At 45.1% G+C, this 18,346-nt stretch overlaps 1 protein-coding gene across 9 annotated transcripts in view; it reads right to left on the bottom strand.

Moving 5' to 3' along the window:
- Positions 1–5,655: 5,655 nt before the first annotated feature.
- The window catches only part of LOC141047234 (uncharacterized), a 659,661-nt gene continuing 646,970 nt past the window's right edge, over positions 5,656–18,346 (bottom strand). For 8 of the 9 annotated variants that reach the window (XM_073542208.1, XM_073542212.1, XM_073542209.1 and 5 more), the window contains 6 exons: positions 16,839–16,988; positions 16,530–16,709; positions 16,324–16,447; positions 16,143–16,240; positions 15,854–15,944; positions 5,656–7,126 (listed from right to left, as the gene is read on the bottom strand). In XM_073542208.1, the coding sequence (XP_073398309.1) occupies positions 5,772–7,126; positions 15,854–15,944; positions 16,143–16,240; positions 16,324–16,447; positions 16,530–16,709; positions 16,839–16,916 (1,926 nt within the window). In that variant the 5' untranslated portion in view covers positions 16,917–16,988 and the 3' untranslated portion in view covers positions 5,656–5,771. The remainder of the gene's footprint in view (positions 7,127–15,853; positions 15,945–16,142; positions 16,241–16,323; positions 16,448–16,529; positions 16,710–16,838; positions 16,989–18,346) is intronic. The other variant, XM_073542205.1, reaches the window with a different exon arrangement.

The raw sequence follows: 18,346 nt of genomic DNA, 5'->3' as shown, positions 1-18,346 counted from the left end.
TCACCTAGTAAACTAATTATCACAGGCATTTGAGATTGATTTCAGTGATCCAAAGAGCCCTGATACACAATACCATCTATGAGTTTATTTGAAAAACAAAAAATAACATCTTTATGACACTTAAATCCAATTTGCATAATAATTTGGAACACAGTGTATGTATGTGTGTGTGTATATGTGTGTATGTCCGGGATAGGCATCCGCACCGTCGCAGCTACAGCCACAAAATTTGTCACAGTCACATGTCTGGACCCCGAGAGCGTCCTAAGCTATGTTGTGAGGCGAAATTTTAACCCCGCGCGTTCCAATTCACCAAACAATTTTGCCCCCGTCTACATACTGGGGAAAAAGTGTGTGTGCGTCAAGCCCCGCCCCTCATTATGATGTCACAATGCCCCTATTTGCATACTGGGGAAGCAGTGTGTGCGTGCCAAGCCCCGCCCCTCATTATGATGTCACAATAGTTGTCATGGCGATGCTGATGTCATCATAGGTTGCAAGCCCCGCCGCCGCTCATTATGATGTCATAATGGTTGACTATGAGATGGAAGATGTGTGATGAGTATATGGGCACCGGACTATGGGATGGAGGATATGTATGACGGGTATATGGGCACGGGACTATGGGATGGAGGATATGTATATGGGCACGGGACTATGGGATGGCGGATATGTATATGGGCACGGGACTATGGGATGGAGGATGTGTGATGGGTATATGGGCACTGGACTATGGGATGGAGGATATGTATGACGGGTATATGGGCACAGGACTATGGGATGGCGGATTTGTATATGGGCACGGGACTATGGGATGGAGGATGTGTGATGGGTATATGGACACTGGACTGTGGGATGGAGCATATGTTTGACGGGTATATGGGCACGGGACTATGGGATGGCGAATATGTATGATGGGTATATGGGCATGGGACTATGGGATGGAGGATGTGTGATGGGTATATGGGCACTCGACTATGGGATGGCGAATATGTATGATGGGTATATGGGCATGGGACTATGGGATGGAGAATATGTATGATGGGTATATGGGCACGGGACTATGGGATGGTGGATATGTATATGGGCATGGGACTATGGGATGGAGGATGTGTGATGGGTATATGGGCACTGGACTATGGGATGGAGGATATGTATGACGGGTATATGGGCACGGGACTATGGGATGGCGGATTTGTATATGGGTACGGGACTATGGGATGGAGGATGTGTGATGGGTATATGGGCACTGGACTATGGGATGGAGCATATGTTTGACGGGTATATGGGCACGGGACTATGGGATGGCGGATATGTATATGGGCACGGGACTATGGGATGGAGGATGTGTGATGGGTATATGGGCACTGGACTATAGGATGGAGGATATGTATGATGGGTATCTGGGCACGGGACTATGGGATGGAGGATAAGTATGATGGGTATATGGGCACGGGACTATGAGATGAAGGATGTGTATGACGGGTATATGGGCACTCGACTATGGGATGGCGAATATGTATGATGGGTATATGGGCATGGGACTATGGGATGGAGGATGTGTGATGGGTATATGGGCACTCGACTATGGGATGGCGAATATGTATGATGGGTATATGGGCATGGGACTATGGGATGGAGAATATGTATGATGGGTATATGGGCATGGGACTATGGGATGGAGGATGTGTGATGGGTATATGGGCACTCGACTATGGGATGGAGGATATGTATGATGGGTATTTGGGCACGGGCCTATGGGATCGTGGATATGTATGATGGGTATATGGGCACGGGACTATGGGATGGAGGATAATTATAATTTTCTATAACTAACCACAGTTAGTTACTATGCCCGGGCAGCGCCGGGCTCTTCAGCTAGTACATATATACAACACGTGTGTGTGTGTGTGTGTGTGTGTGTGTGTGTATATATATATATATATATATATATATATATTAGTGATGGCTAGTTTGTGAGTAGTTCAAAACTAATCTTCAGAGTGAACTAGTTCATCTAGTTCACAATCCTGACAGAGATTAGTTCATTATGAACTAAACAGCAAGTAGGAGGAGACAGAGAGTGATCCCTCCTACAGATCCAGGAAGCTCCCTGCTCTGTCTCACACTTGCTCTTTATAGCTCCTGATGCTGGAAAAGAAGGTAGTAAAACACTATATCACACATCAAATACAAATATAATAGTAATAATAATATTAATAAAAACTGAAATTGTACAGTAGACAGACACAGCTCATATGTGTTTATGAGAGTGTGTCTGTGTGTGGTTCATGCCCCTCACCTGTCTTTGTGATAAGATCAGCCTCCTGTAGCCTAGAAGATCAGTCTTGCTAATGTTATATAATGATCAGATGTATTAACTATTTCTGATCATTTTAACAAAACTATAATTCATCCTAGGAGCCAGTTTCTGTGTAACGAGCTAGAACTGATCAATCTCTTCTCAGCAGAATCCAGAGAAATACTGAACTAATCTTTTGAACTAACCTTTTCACATGTGCATGCGCATCTGAAGTTTGCCAATGAACACCTGGATGATTCTGAGTGATTGGGATAAGGGGCTGTGGTCAGATGAGACAAAAATTGAGCTCTTTGGCATTAACTCAACTCACCATGTTCGGAGGAAGAGAAATGCTGCCTATGACCCAAAGAACATCATCCCCACTGTCAAGCATGGAGGTGGAAACATTGTTTTGGGGGTGTTTCTCTACTAAGGGCACAGGACTACTTCACCACATCAATGAAGCCTTGTACAGTAAAATCCTGAGTGACAAACTCTTTCCCTCCACCAGGATATTAAAAACGGGTTATGGCTGTGTCTTCCAGCAAGACAGTGACCCAAAACATACAGCCAAGGCAACAAAGGAGTGGCTCAAAAAGAAGCACATTAAGATCATGGAGGGGCCTAGCCAGTCTCCAGACGTTAAATCCGTAGAAAACTTAAGGAGGGAGTTGAATCTCCGAGTTGCCAAGCGACAGCCTCAAAATATTAATGATTTAGAGATGATCTGCAAAGAGGAGTGGACCAAAATTACTCCTGACATGTGCGCAAATCTCATCATCAAGTACAAAAAAAGTCTACTGTGCTTGCCAACAAGTTTTGCCACCAAGTATTAAGTCTTGTTTGCCAGAGGGATCAAATACTTATTTCTCACTGCAAAAGGCAAATAAATGTATATAATTTATACAATGTGATTTTCTGCATTTTATTTTTTATATTCTTTCTCTCAATGTTAAAATTAACCTACCCTTAAAATTAAAGACTGTTCATGTCTTTGTCAGTGGGCAAACTTACAAAATCACCAAGAGATCAAATAATTATTTCCTTCACTGTACATGTCCTAAGCTTAGCTCTGTTCCCATATCTAGGTATTAAACTGTTTTTCTTGCATAACTATGTAGAAAGCTGGGTTTTGTTCCCATATCTATGTAGTAAGCTTGGTTGCTTTTTTATGCAGCATCCTTAGGTAAGTAGGTTAAAAATTGGCCACTGTTGTGTGCTTGCTCCCCCCGGCTAAAATTTGCCAACCAGCCTTTGCTCCACACCATGATGTTCCCACCTCCAAACTTCACTGTATAGGGTTTTTGGGATGATATGGTGTTTATTATGGAATCTAAAGAGTTCAGTTTTGGTCTCATCTGACCAGACCATGTTGTTTTCCCAGTCGTTCACGTTTATCTAAATGTTGTTCACATGATTTTTATTCAGCAATGGTTTCTTGCATGGAGAGTGTGCATACAGGCCATGGAGGTTGAGTGCATTACTTATAGTTTTCTTTGAAACAATTGTACCTGATGATTCCAGGTCTTTCTGTAGCTCTCCATAGATAATCTTTGGCGCTTGAACAACTGTGTATACATTACACCATTTTGCAGTCCCTTCCAGGTCATATGATTGAGTACATGATGTGAAAGGTCCTTGAGCTTGTCAGGTGGAAGGTCCTTCAGCTGCTCACTCAGGAAGTGCAGCCTCTGTGCCGGTCTCGGAACCTCTCCTGCTCTGCACCAATCAGTTAGCTAAGTGTGGGGCTGGAGGAGAGAGCAGTTCGCTCAGTGATCAGGAAAAACACTGTTTCAGCATTCTCCTGTCACAAGAAGCGGCCTCTAGCCTATAAGATGCACTCACTTATTAGCAAGATTTTTTTTCTTGCTAAAAGTAGGTCTTAATGTCCAAGAAACACAGTAAATGTTAACCCCTTAACGACCGCCGATACGCTATTTAACGGCGCTGAGGAATAAGGGTATAGCGTCCTCCAGAGTCAGAATTTCTCCAGGTTAGCGTGCTCTGATGCTTCATCTGTGCTACTGAGCAATTTATTAGCCATTAACAACTTTTCATTGTCTGTAATGGTGGGATCAAAAAACGATAATCCCACCAACTCTGCATTCAAATACCACAAATGGTTCGAAAATTTGGTCAGGGCTATTTCTGCAATGTTGTTGTCACATTCTTTATAGTCTAACAGACTATGCAAACTACCTAAATCTTAAAATACCTCAATTTGGATTTTTTCAAACTTTGAGCGACGAGCGGCACGGGTTAATGTCGTTTGATCGAGCTCAAATTTTGGCTCTCTCAATATCTGGAAAGGGGAATCGTTTTGTGGGGTCCGGACGGACAAAATTCCGACATCGATTTTTTTGCGGTCACCCTGATGTGCACGCAAGCACTTTATTGTAGGAGATATATCCTTTACCTAGAATTCATTGAAGGCTTTGCAGCATTTTGGATTAACCTACACATGTTATAATCTGCAGTTCAGGTGCCAGATATCTGTTCTAATTATAATGTTTTCATTATGTGATATTTAATATTTTTTCAGTGTTTAAATGATTTTTATTTTTATGTGGCTAATATGTGTATTCATTAATTTCATGTATCAAAAAATTTTTCTAAAAAACTTTTTTTTTGATTTTCTGGTCTGAACTACAGGTGTGCTTCTTTGCCATTACTCATTTGCATCATTTATTCCGGTGTTTTGCATTCTTTTGAGTTCCGCAAGCTTGATTAGCATTTGCATTTAATATATTATTATATTTTTTAACTATTTCATCAATAAAGATTTTTTATCTTTAAAAAAAATTTTTGGCTACTCAACGTTTTTTCCTCCAGCTTTATTTCTGGTGATTGTGTTTGTATATTTCATGAATAGACGCTCTTTTTTGCTCATCACATATGTATTTTGGACTGTGTTAATTCATTTCTGAATAAGACATTATCTGATCATGCTCGTGGGATGATATTTTTCAAAGACGACAAAAACAAGGTTTGAGCCACCGCAGCTGCATGTCTCGCAGCAGTTCAACAGCAGCAACACGTGTTGTGGCTGTTGAACCTACTTTTCCTGCATGCCAAAACACTTGTTTAGTACACGAGCAAGATCGGATGACGCCTTATCCGAGCATGCTCACTCACCATTAGTTGTTACGTCATGTGTGCCCTATCAGCTTTAGCGTCACTGTCCCCACCTTCGGGCGATAGAACAATAAAAGTAAATCAGCCAGCAGCCGCAGCTTACTAACCATGTTAAACACATCTGAAAGTGGGAACAGTGAAGCCAGTGCTAAGTAGGCACAGGGCTCATGTTATGTACCAACCTCATATTAAACCCTGGAACAGCACCGGCATCAAAGGAGAGTATGAGTGTTTTTATTTTAAAGAGGCCAAACATAAGGAATGACAAGGGGTTGCCCTAGTAATGGACAATTCCTTTAAGAAAATACAATTTTCGGTTAAAACATTTCCCACATTAAGAACATAAAAAAGCCCCTGTGTGAATTCTTTGGTGATTAAGAAGAGAAGATTTCTTCACAAAGAATTTACTACATTCAGAACATGAAAAAGGCTTCTCCCCAGTGTGAGTTCTCTGGTGACTAAGAAGAGATGATTTCTTCACAAAACAATTCCCACATTCTGAACATGAAAAAGGCTTTTCACCTATGTGAGTTCTCTGATGGCTATTAAGATGCGATTTCTGGTTAAAACATTTCCCACATTCTGAACATGAAAAAGGCTTCTCCCCTGTGTGAGTTCTCTGGTGACTAAGAAGATATGATTTTTTAACAAAACATTTCCCACATTCTGAACATGAAAAAGGCTTCTCCCCTGTGTGCGTTCTCTGATGTATAACAAAATCTGATTTATGTTTAAAACATTTCCTACATTCTGAACATGAAAAAGGTTTCTTTCTTGTATGGGTTCTCTGATGTAATAAAAGATCTGATTTCTGGTTAAAATATTTCCCACATTTTGAATGGGAAAAATTATTTTCCCCTGTGTGAATTCTCTGGTGTCTAAGAAGATTTGATGTATGCACAAAACATATCCCACATTCTGAACATGAGAATGGCTTCTCCCCAGTGTGTGTTCTCTGGTGCTTAACCAAATCAGTTTTCTGGATAAAACATTTCCCACATTCTGAACAGGAAAAAGGCTTCTCTCCTGTGTGAATTCTCTGGTGTCTAAGAAGAGTTGACTTATGCACAAAACACATCCCACATTCTGAACATGAGAAAGGCTTCTCCCCTGTGTGAGTTCTCTGATGGCCATAGAGATGCTCTTTCTTTTTAAAAGATTTCCCACATTCTGAACATGAAAACGGCTTCTCCCCTGTGTGAATTTTCTGGTGACTAAGAAGATATGATTTTTTCAAAAAACATTTCCCACATTCTGAACATGAAAATGGCTTCTCCCCTGTGTGACTGCTCTGATGACTAAGAAAAGATGATTTCTGGTTAAAACATTTCCCACACTTGGAACAAGAAAATCTATTCTCTTCTGTGGGAATTTTTTGATGATTAAGAAAAGACTTTTCGAGGGGAAAACTATTTCCATATTCTGAAAGTAAAAATGGCTTCTTTGATTTAAGAGCAGATACTTTTTTAATGCTTATTTTGTGACTTTGATTTTCCTTAGTAGTTGGTAATAAATCAGAAGACAGGACTTCTTTCAAAAGATTAAATGATAGGTCTTCGCTGTGAAGGGATGATGGTATATCGGGAGTAACGGCATTCACTTCAATTGTATCCAGTGGGATCTCAAGATCATCTGATTTAAACATTGAAGATGTCAGCTGTCCCTCTGATCTCCTGGTACAGTCATCTGCTAAGAAAAAAAAAAAACAATTTTTCAATAAAATATCCTTGAATTTGATTTTTTTTACATTTCTATTTAAATTGTCTGTAAAAATGGCAACTTCTGTAAAAAGTAGGAATTAGTCCTACCGGTAATAGTATTTCCAGGAGTCCATCATGACAGCACCACCAGGAGATTGTCCTTCTTATCCTTGATAGGGACAGGAACACAGAAGACGTTAAATAGCCCCTCCCCACTAACATCCTTCAGTGATTTTCTAAGTACCACACCAGGATGGATGCAACGCAATTTTATTGAACTTCCTTCTACACGTTACATCACATATCAGACTGGAAATTCAAGGGAGGGTATATAAGGGGTGCTGTTATGATGGACTCCTGGAAATACTATTACCAGTAGGACTAATTCCTACTTTCCAGGACGTCGCTCCTGACAGCACCACCAGGAGAATTACCAAATTACTCCAACTAGGGCGGGATTACAGCCTGGAAGACTTTCCTTCCAAAGGCCGTTTGAGGATTTGCCATAGCATCCAATTTATAAGGTTTATAAAAGGTATTACATTTAGACCAGGTTGCGGCCCTGCATATCTGGTCCATGGATGCTCCCGTGCTCTCTGCCCATGAGGTAGAAATGGCTCTTAGAGAATGGGCCCTAAGGTTTTCTGGCAGAGTTTCCCCCACCGACACATATGCTGCACCGATAGTTGACTTCAACCATCTGGCCAGGGTAGCTTTTGATGCCTTCTTCCCTCTGTTTTTGCCTGCCATCTGGATAAAGAGATTCCACTCTCCAGGCTTTTGTGAGTTTTAAGTATTGGAGAATGGCTCTTTTAACATCCAAGAGGTGGCGAGAGTGTTCTTTCTCGTTGCTGAAATTCTGGCAGAAAGCAGGTAGTACTAATTCTTGACTCCGGTGGAAATCCATAACCACTTTGGGAAGAAAGGCCAGGTTCAATTTTAAGATAATGCAGTCCTCCTGGATTTTTAAATATGAATGTTCTATAGACAGGGCCTGAATCTCCCCTATGTGTCTTGCAGTAGTTATTGCTACTAGGAAGAGGGTTTTGAATGTTACTATCTTAAGAGGACCTGCTCTAGTGGTTCATATGGATCCTTGTGTAGCTCATTTAGGACTAAGCTGAGATCCCAAGGTGGTATCGAGCTTCGGATTGTGGGTCTCATACGCTGTGTGGCTTTTATGAACCTCACCACCCAGGGATGAATGGCTAGTGGATAATCGAAATATGAACCTAAGGCTGACACTTGTACTTTCAGCGTACTAGACCTCAGTCCCCTGTCAAAGCCCGCTTGGAGGAAGTCGAGAATACCGTGAATATTTGGACCCTGGGTAACGGATACTGGCACTTTACACTGAGAACAGAATCTCTTCCAGATTTTCAGGTATATGGCTGAGGTTACTGGTTTCCTACTCTTTTGGATAGTAGATAATACTAGTTTGGAGAGCCCTTTTGATTTTAGGATCTCCGCCTCAGGATCCAGGCTGATAGCTGTAGCATCTCTGGTCTCTGATGTACTAGGGGTCTCTGGGTTAGAAGGTCCCGTCTTGCTGGTAGTAATATTGGATCTTCCCGTGCCATCCATCTTAGTAGGGAGAACCAGCTTCTTTTGGGCCAGTAAGGATCAATATTACTGATGCTCTGCTTTCTTGGATCTTCCTTAAGACCCTTGGTATAAGAGCAAGTGGTGGGAAGGAGTAAGCAAGCTCCATTCCTGAGCGAAAGAGTCTACCCCTGTTGGGCTGTCTGTTGGGTTGAGAGAAAAGAATTTTCTTGTTTTTGAGTTCGTCTTTGAGACAAATAAATCGATCTCTGGTGTCCCCCAGCATCGGGATAGCTGTCTGCAGACTTCGTCGTTTAGTGACCATTCTGAAGGTTGGACCTTCTCTCTGCTTAGGAAGTCTGCTACCTGATTTTTGGATCCTTTCAGGTGGACTGCCATAATTGACTTTATCGTCTGCTCTGCCCAGAGAAAGATTTCACGAGCTAAGTCCTGCAGGTGACGGTGTCTGGGCCCCCTTTGATGCTGAAGGAAGGCAACAGTAGTTGAATTGTCTGAGAAGATCTTGACATCCTGACCCCTCAGTTCTGTTTGGCATGTCTTTAGTGCCTCTCAGACTGCCCTGAGCGCTCTGTAATTCGAAGACAGATTGCGTATTGATGGACCCCATGTTTCCTGGAGGCATTGACTTTTTATGTGAGCCTCGAACTTCTGAGACTGGCGTAGGTAGTGATGTTTATACACAGCAATGCTCTCCAGGGTCTTCCTTTCCCGAGGTTTTGTGTGTTCATCCACCAGGATAGGGACTGCTTCACATCTTTGGAGACTCCCATGTTTGTGTCTAGTGATGATTCTTTGCAGTCCCAGGCCACCAAAATTTATTTTTGCAAGATCCTTGAATGGAACTGGCTCCACTAGACACTGGAAATGCAAGAAGTCATGAGACCCAGGACTCTCATGGCCTTCCTTATGGAGACGTACTTGCGCCTCTGGACCTCCTGTCTTATTGTCTGCTGTTTATGCAGGGTAGGAAGGAACATTCTCTTTCTGAGTTTAGGATGACTCCGAGAAACACTTTCTCTCTTTCTGGTTTGAGACTTGACTTCTTCCAGCTTATTACCCATCCTAAACTTGACCTCTGCTCTTGAGGAGAACATCTCCCTTTTCCCCTTTTTGGGTAGCTCCAACTGCCGGACTTTGCCTTTCTTTCGGAGGACCCACTCCCATCCCAGACAGGACTATAAAGGGAAGGGATTCTCTTAGGCTTTTCCTCCGGAAAGCCTTTATTTTTGTCGGAAGTTTTCTCGAGTAGCTCATCCAATACGGGCCCGAAAACGAGAATTCCTGAGAATGGTATACAGCACAGTTTGTTCTTTGAGTGTCTCCTGTCCAGGGCCACAGTGCTCGTCTTGCTGCGTTGGACAGGGCATTATTCCGCGCGGCGAAGCGGACTGATTCTGCCGAGGCATCCGCCATGAAGTCGGTTGCCATTTTCAGAAGAGGTAGTGATCTTAGAATTTCCTCTCTGGGGGTTTTGTCCCTAATTTGATCTTCTAGCTCGCTCACCCATAATCTCATTGATCTGGCTACCGAGGTGGCTGCTATGTTAGCCTTTATAACGGCTTCTGAGGCTTCCCAGGCTTTCCTGAGAGGGTCCTCTGATCCCTTATCCATCGGATCCTTCAGGCCAGACAAATCCTCGAAGGGAATAGCCATCTTCTTCGATACCCTGGCTACAGGTATGTCGATCTTTGGGACCGTCTCCCACACTTTTGTCTCTTCTGGATCAAAAGGAAGGCGGTATCTGAAGTTCTTTGGGACTATCAGTTTCCTCCCTGTTTCTTACCATTCTTCCAATATCATTGACGTAATGTGTCTATTAACAGGAAACACTATTTCTACAGGCTCTTAGCCCTCCGAACATCTCATCTTGTGTTGTTCGTGGTTCTGTAGAATCTTCTACATTCATCGTGTTTCTGACCACTTGTAGGAGTGTGCCAGTATCCTCCGAGGAAAAAGGTATCTCTTCCTTTCTTCTGGATGAGCTGCCGAGGAACATTCCCTGGAGTCAGAGATCGGAGTAGTCTGACACCTCTCCTTCCTCTGAACTCTGTTCCAGTTCCCACCTGGGCCTCCTAGGACACGGGGACTGTGATGCTGTGATGGTACAAGTGCTGTGAGAGAGGACTGCTCCTGTTTGAAGAGTCCTGATATGCAGTCTTCACATAGCTTTTTTTGTACGTCCCGGCGGGAATCTGGCCGAGCATAGGGGGCATTTATTAGGTTTCCGCTTGGTGGCCGTGGTGGATTGCTTGGGTGCTTCCTTGGCCTGCAAAATATATATAGGAAATGCTCAGCTACTTACCGGTAGTGGTGTTTTTCAGGAGCCCATGACAGCACCATGAGAGAGGGGATCCGCCCTTCGGGGACAGGAAACCTACAGACATAAAAAGGCGGCCCCCTCTCCCGCTTCAGTTGGATTACAGAGCATGAGAGGACCTCCCTGGTTAGTAACAACTTAAATATGTACAGTCAACTACATGTCTCTACTACGGTGACTAATTTTTTAAATGAAGTAAAGGTGCTGACCCAACATGTGAAAGCTGCCTCAAGCACCTTTCTCCCAACGTGAGGTCGGTGGACCCACCTAAGTCTAGTCTATAGTGGTTGGAAAAAAGTTGATGGAGAGGACCATGTGGCCGCCTTACATATGTCCTCGATGGATACTTCCGACCTCTCTGCCCAGGATGTTGCCATGGCCCGAGTAGAGTGCGCTCTTATGCCTTCCGGAATCTCCAGTCCACCTGCTGTATAAGCAAAAGAGATAGCCTCCCTAATCCACCTAGCTAGGGTGTTCTTGGACACTAAGACCTTTCCTAGCTCCCTGGAACGATACAAATAGGGCATTGTCTTTTTTCCATGGCTCCGTGGCTGAAATGTAACTATGGAGACACCGTCTCACATCGAGGAAATGGAGCTTCTGCTCGGTCGGGTTAGAGGGGTTTGGGTAGAAGGATTGGAGGATTATTTCCTGAAGCCTGTGGAATTTTGAGGCGACTTTGGGTAGATATAAGGGGTCTGGTTTTAAGATGACCCTATCATCTGTGAACTGAGTGTATGGAGGCATCCTAGAGAGGGCCTGCAAGTCGCTAACCCTCCTAGCTGATGTTAGGGCCACCAACAGGGCAGTTTTAAATGATAGGATCTTTATGGGAATGGAATTAATGGGCTCAAAGGGAGGCTCTGTTAGAGCTGATAAAACAAGGTTGAGGTCCCATGGGACCAGCCTGTCTTTAACGATGGGTCTGGATCTTGCTGCTGCTTTAATGAATCTTGCCACCCAGTAATTGTTCGCTAAGTTGCAGTTGTAAAAAGCCCATAGCGCCGAGACCTGGACTCTAAGTGTATTCGTGGCTAGACCCATCTCCAACCCCTTTTGAAGAAACTCCAGAGTCTGATCAACTCGGATTTTTTGACCGACTTCCGCTCCTGACACTGCTAAAAACCTTTTCCAGACTCTAGCATAGATATCTGTTGTGGAGGCTTTCCTACTTTTTAGGAGGGTATTGACTAGCCTCTGGGAAAAGCCTCTACCCCTTAACAGCTCCCCCTCAAGCTCCATGCCGCTAGATGTAAATTGGAGACTCGTGGGTGATATACTGGACCCTCTACAGAGATTCCTTCCCTGACCGTCCGGGAGGGGGACTCCACACTCGGCACACTGTCTGTGCTTGCTTTTCCCCTAGCTCTTTTTCCCCTGGCAGAATGGGATAGAGGGAACATAAGGGGAACAGATCATCAACCACTGAACTTTCTCGAAGCTCACTTACCCTGGCATATGACAGCGCAGTACCAGGTTCTGCGGGGGGGTCCATCGGAGCCGCCACACTCTTACGGCTCGAGGACTTCTCAGGTCTCGCCTTCTGAGTAGACTTGTGTTTCTCAGAACGGCTGCTGCTGCTAGAACGCTGCTCCGGCTTCTCTGAAGACTGCGGCTGCGTCTCTTCCAGAGGCTCTGGCTGCTCCCGAGATGCCATAATGGACTACTACAGGGCCAGAAGCAGCTCTCCCGGTCACCTGAGCCCTTAAATAGATCTAGCACCGCCCCCTCTGGGGCTCACATGTGTATTCTATCAGCGCTCGGTACCTACTTCACCTCCCCGCATCCTCCACCCCCTCCGACCGAATCCCTAGCGAGCCACTCCCCTCCCCCAGCCAGCGCACGCCCCCCCAGGATGCCACACGCACGCACGCCGCCACCGTCCGTCCCTCCAGATGCACGACCGCGATGTCAGGGCCGCGGCCTGCAGCGCGCGCCCGACGCGTCACCCGGTGCGACCAGGCCGCGTCATCAGTCCGCGCCCGCACGCCGTCAGCTGCCCCCTGAAGGGAAGTAGGCGGCAGTAATGGCGCAGACACCTCCGGGCCCGCGCGCCACCCGGCAGAGAAGGACAGCGCTCTCCCCCGGGCCCGGCGAGAAGGAGGGAGGAAAGGGAACCAGGCTTTTACCTGCCCGGTACCGGCGCGGGCCTCCCTGTAGTGGACGCTCCCCCTGGAGGCCACCTACAGCTGCACCACCTGCACCGACAGTTCCCCTGCCGTGAGGCGCCTCCGTGGTTTTGGTCAGGCCGAGGCAGGGGACCCCTGCTGCCTGAATCGGCCGCCAGGCCCGGGTATCCCTGACTCCCAAGACCGTGCTCCTGCTTAAGGTATGTATGCCGGGTCCCCCGTCAAGGACAGGAAACCAACTGAAGCGGGAGAGAGGGCCACCCTTTTTATGTCTGTAGGTTTCCTGTCCCCGAAGGGCGGATCCCCTCTCTCGTGGTGCTGTCATGGCGACTGAATAAAGAGGGTCCTGTATGCCCGTGGTCCTGGGCTGGCTCTAGGGATTGGACGTCTGGACAGCTACCACTTTCCATCTTTACTGAGTCAAGTGTGCTGTCCGTCTGTGTGTCTTTAAATAGTCTGCCTTACCCAGCTTCAAGACATCCGATTCGTCCTCCTTCAGAGCCCAGCTGCTGCCGTAGTGACGTGGCTGGCCTTGCTGCGCACGCCCCCCGTGCGCCCACCCGTCAGGGCCTGAATCCCTGCCTCTCCCAATGCCCCCGATGAAACGGAGCGCCGGAATCCATACGACGCCGGCCTCAGTGGAAACTCTCCTGTCCCCAGGCTGTGTTGCGCTGGGCGCTACCATGTTTTGTCTTTGGCTCCTCCCCCGGAAGTCATCACGGCGTGCCCTCCAATGATGCGGTGCGCCGGAAGTCTAGGGCATGAGGCGCCGGCCGCCCTGCAGCTGGAGCAGCAGCTGCTGCGCAGAGCCCTCTGGAGGGATGCGGCAGGATGCCAGCTCGACCACGCGCAGAGGGACCTCCGGCGGTATCAGCGCCCCTTGCGGAGTGGGTTCTGCCTCTGGTGAGGGCACCGCTTCTTCCTGGAGCTCCTGCTCCGTCGAGTCCCGAAGGAAGCCAGCTTAATCAGGTACTTCATGCACCTCTGTGCTCCTCTGCGTCTGTCCCTGATAGGGACAGGAAAAACACTGAAGGGCGTTAGATGGAAGGGGCTATTTAACCTCTTCTGTGTTCCTGTCCCTATCAACGATAAGAAAGACCACCTCCTGGTGGTGCTATCAGGAGGGACGTCCTGGAAATATTGAATTATTCACCAAGACAATGACAGCTCACAGTCTAATAGAACAACTCATAGGATGAACCAGTAGAGTGCGGTGTTCAACTGTTTGTTCATTCTGCCACCTAAATATTGAATAAAAAGTCACAAAACAATGTTATGTAGGTGAAAAGGATGCCAATAAAAACTTCTACTCATCTGTCATCTCACAAAAAATGTGGAAAAACAGAAATTTCCACATTACTGGCTGAAAGGTTCTTGAAAAGCAGCACAACGTCCATAAACCAATCCTGCAATATCCGCTCTCTCAAAGTGAAATCTCCCCCTTTCTTCTGAGCCTTGCAGTGTTCCCAAACCACATTTAGCATCCGTGTATTTGGCATTACTATAGTGAGGAGAACACAATTTACGGTGTGTGTGTCTCCTGTAGCACAATCTGGGCACTGTGTGTTGGGTAATAAATTGGCAGATGTGCTTTAAGAATAAATATAAGACATTTAAAGAGAACTTTTTATAGTAGTGCAGAGCTGTGGGATCTTAAATTTAGATCCAAGGCATTTAGAAGAGGCAATGGAGACCTTTCTTAAAGTGAGGCAAGCTGATCTCACAACAAATCATACAAACTGAAAACTATAAACCAGTAGACATTTTTTTTAATTTTATGATACATCCCAACAACAATGTATGTATGAGGGGAGAATGACAACACTAAACTGAACTTTCACTAATTTATGGACAATTGGAGCCACTATGAGTCCTGACCAGAAGAGTAAAGAAATTACTAGTGCCCCCCCATTTCATGTGAGATTGTGCAGTAATCTGAATTCCTTAGGATTGAAAACATAATAGAATTTATGACATGGAGTGAATCCATGAAACCAGGGCTCGAGCCATGCCAACACATCTCCTGCAGGCGGGAATAAATGTATATTACAGCCATCAGCCACATACATTGTAGAGATATATCATGGCACAGGTGTAATGTTTTTCTTAGTTTACAATGATCCTGTTTGAACTTAGTTTGTTTTAAAAGAAATTGAAAAGTCATCAGAAAGGGAAACTCTGTTGTTATTGTACAGAAATTCACACTTGGCCTCACTGAACATTTAATGTTGTCGATCATAAAAGTGAAGTTTGGTCAGAAAGACTGGACCTGGTCTTGTAGGGACCATATGAGCACATTCAGCAGCACAGAAGGGAGAGAAGGTAGATTCATCCAATAAGATATCAGGGATCTAGGAAGCCAACAGCATCATTACCATACACTTTCTCTTACAGGCCCATCATAATATATTTTCTTCAGTTAATTTTCTAACTTATCAGCACATTCTACAAACGCTGTCATTTGGCTTTGTAGTTTACAGATCTGGGCAGGCAATGGTCAGCGTCTCCTAATCCCAGTGGGTAGGTGGATCCTCAAGTTTGTAAGTTCTACATTAAAAGCGATAGAGGGTGGAGGAGAATGCTGTGGTCTAAAGGCAAAGTGGTGATCACACGACTGTGAAATGGCCAGACTTCACCACTGATAAGGCAGCCACATCTGGTGAAAGAAGAATCTGTGACTTCTCTGTATTTAGTGGTTACTACTCACCTGGGAGGTCATATGTAGGAATCTTCTCTTTACACCGCTCATCACCCCTCACATAAATCTCTGTAGAATTAATATGGATCAAATCTTCACCCTGAAACAAATATTGTGAAAGTCACAGACAGATGGAGAAGTCACATCTATGATCAGCTCTAATCCTCCTATCTCCACCGTTCTCATTACACAAGTATAAAACATATAATACTGGTGGATAAAACAAGACTGAGGACAAGACCTTCACAGCCGTCTACACATCATAGGGGAGATCTCATGACACCTTCTCTCCATCTACCTGATGATCCTGAGGAACATTGGGATCTTCTTGTTTACAGTCCTGTGGAAGAAGAGGACGGAGACATCCCTTTGGTGTTGTCCTCTTACTGGACAGATCTGGAGGAAACACATATAGGGACTGATTTCATCCTTTACATTCAGATAATTATAGGCCGTGTGTATTTAGTCCTGTCTATTACCTGGTGATGTGAGGGGCTGGGGAACCTCCATCATGACGTCCTTGTACAGATCTTTGTGTCCTTCTAAATACTCCCACTCCTCCATGGAGAAATAGACGGCGACATCCTGACACCTTATAGGAACCTGACACATACAATGATACCGTCATCCCCCCATCCCTTCATAGCGTTAATGTATAATGTCCCAGCATTCCTAGCAGTGTCACCTCTCCAGTCAGCAGCTCAATCATCTTGTAGGTGAGTTCTAGGATCTTCTGGTGATTGATGTCCTCATGTATCAGGGGGTGAAGTGAAGGCTCCATGATTGGGCTCAGGGCTCTTCCCCATTCCTCAGACACAGGGTCCTGACAGCGCTCAGTAGAGGTCTTCTTCACTACTGTGTAATCCTGGTTATGGAGAGACACATTAATAAATCTCACTACAGACATTTCCAGAGTCCTCACCTCTCCAGTTCTGTCCATCTGTTATTCCCATAGATAAGAATGATGTAATGTGACGTCATCAGAATCTCTCACCTCTCCAGTAAGCCGGAAGAGGATCTCTAGGGTGAGGTGTAATATCCTCTCCGCCATCTTGTCTCTGTCCATATCCATCCTTGATCTGTAAATCAGGAAAATTCTCTTATATAGAAGATCTTCACTGAGAGGATCCGATATTGTAGAGACCTGAATGAGAAGAAGATGAGCCGATGTAATATCATAAAAATCCTGTGTAATAATACAATTACTGCAGATAATAAGGGAAACATATCAGGAGACAGAATGTTTAGATGTTGTATTCTCTAGTCTTGTATGGACTGGAACAAGTTGAATTGCTGACTAAGACATCTCCTCCATGCTCCCAATCACTGGCTGTTACTGCTTCGGCAACTGATTAGCTGTAGGAATCACAAGATCGTTAAGACTGAGCAGGAAATACAGAGACTGGCGGGGACCCAAACAGCAATGGTATTTTTATTATTTTACAACATTTTGTTTTTTCCCTAACATCTACTAATAAAACCTATATATTTAGGCCACAGACAACAAGCAGTTTCTCCCTCGGAGTCTGAAGCTGAATACGTTCCTCATAGACTCATCTTCCATAACGCTAATTCTCGTCTCATTACCGACACTGGAATCGGCATTAGCAATACTGCAGGAGATATTCATTACACGTGACAGGAGAAATAACTACTTCATGATGAGGACGACATCTTCATCTTCTACTACGGCTCTAGAAACATATTTGGCCAAAGTCCGTCACTGACTCCATCAAAACATTCGTCATTGACTGCATCATTTCTTACCATTTTCCCTTAGGCTTCCATATGTTACATGAACCCCCCCTTCACAAATGAAAAAAAAAAAAAAACAGGTGTTCAAATGTTACAAAATAAAATTTGAGATGGCGGTATCTATGGGAACATTATACTGTGTGTGGGAACCAAGAAAGGGGCACCGTACTACATCAAGAATGGTGATAAGTGAGAATTTATTATCTAGTGGTTTGGGTGGTAACATTTTGTGTGTGGTATCTTGTATAATTATAATGTCCATGGAGAATAGTGGTACTGGGGGAACTTTATACTGTGTGCAGGGGGGATGTTTCTTTGATTCCCGTCTCTCATAGTTGGGTCGTTTGTATCTAACAGCGGAAAAGGAACAAAACCATTGTGATTCTTATACGGAGACAACACAAAACCCCTAAATATAACATTATATATAGAGTTGAGCGATACCGTCCGATACTTCAAAGTATCGTATCGGATGGTATCGGCCGATCTTTAAAAAAAGTATCGGTATCGCCGATTCCGATACCGGAAGTCCCATTCAAGTCTATGGGACTTCCGGTATCGGAATAAGAAAAACCCTTTCCTGCCCTTGTACAGCCTCTCTGGGGTCTGTACGGGCCTTTCGGGGGGCTGTGCCGGCCTGCCAGGGGGTCTGTGCAGGCTCCGGTGGTCTGTGCCGGCCTGCCGGTGGTCTGTGCAGGCTCCGGGGGGCTGTGCCGGCCTGCCGGGGGGCTGTGCCGGCCTGCCGGG

The sequence above is a fragment of the Dendrobates tinctorius genome, unplaced genomic scaffold (genome assembly GCF_039654945.1).
Source record: "Dendrobates tinctorius isolate UK_male_01 unplaced genomic scaffold, ASM3965494v1 ptg000126l, whole genome shotgun sequence".
Taxonomy (NCBI): domain Eukaryota; kingdom Metazoa; phylum Chordata; class Amphibia; order Anura; family Dendrobatidae; genus Dendrobates; species Dendrobates tinctorius.
Note: the sequence above shows the minus strand (reverse complement) of the source record. Positions and strands in the feature narration are given on the sequence as shown.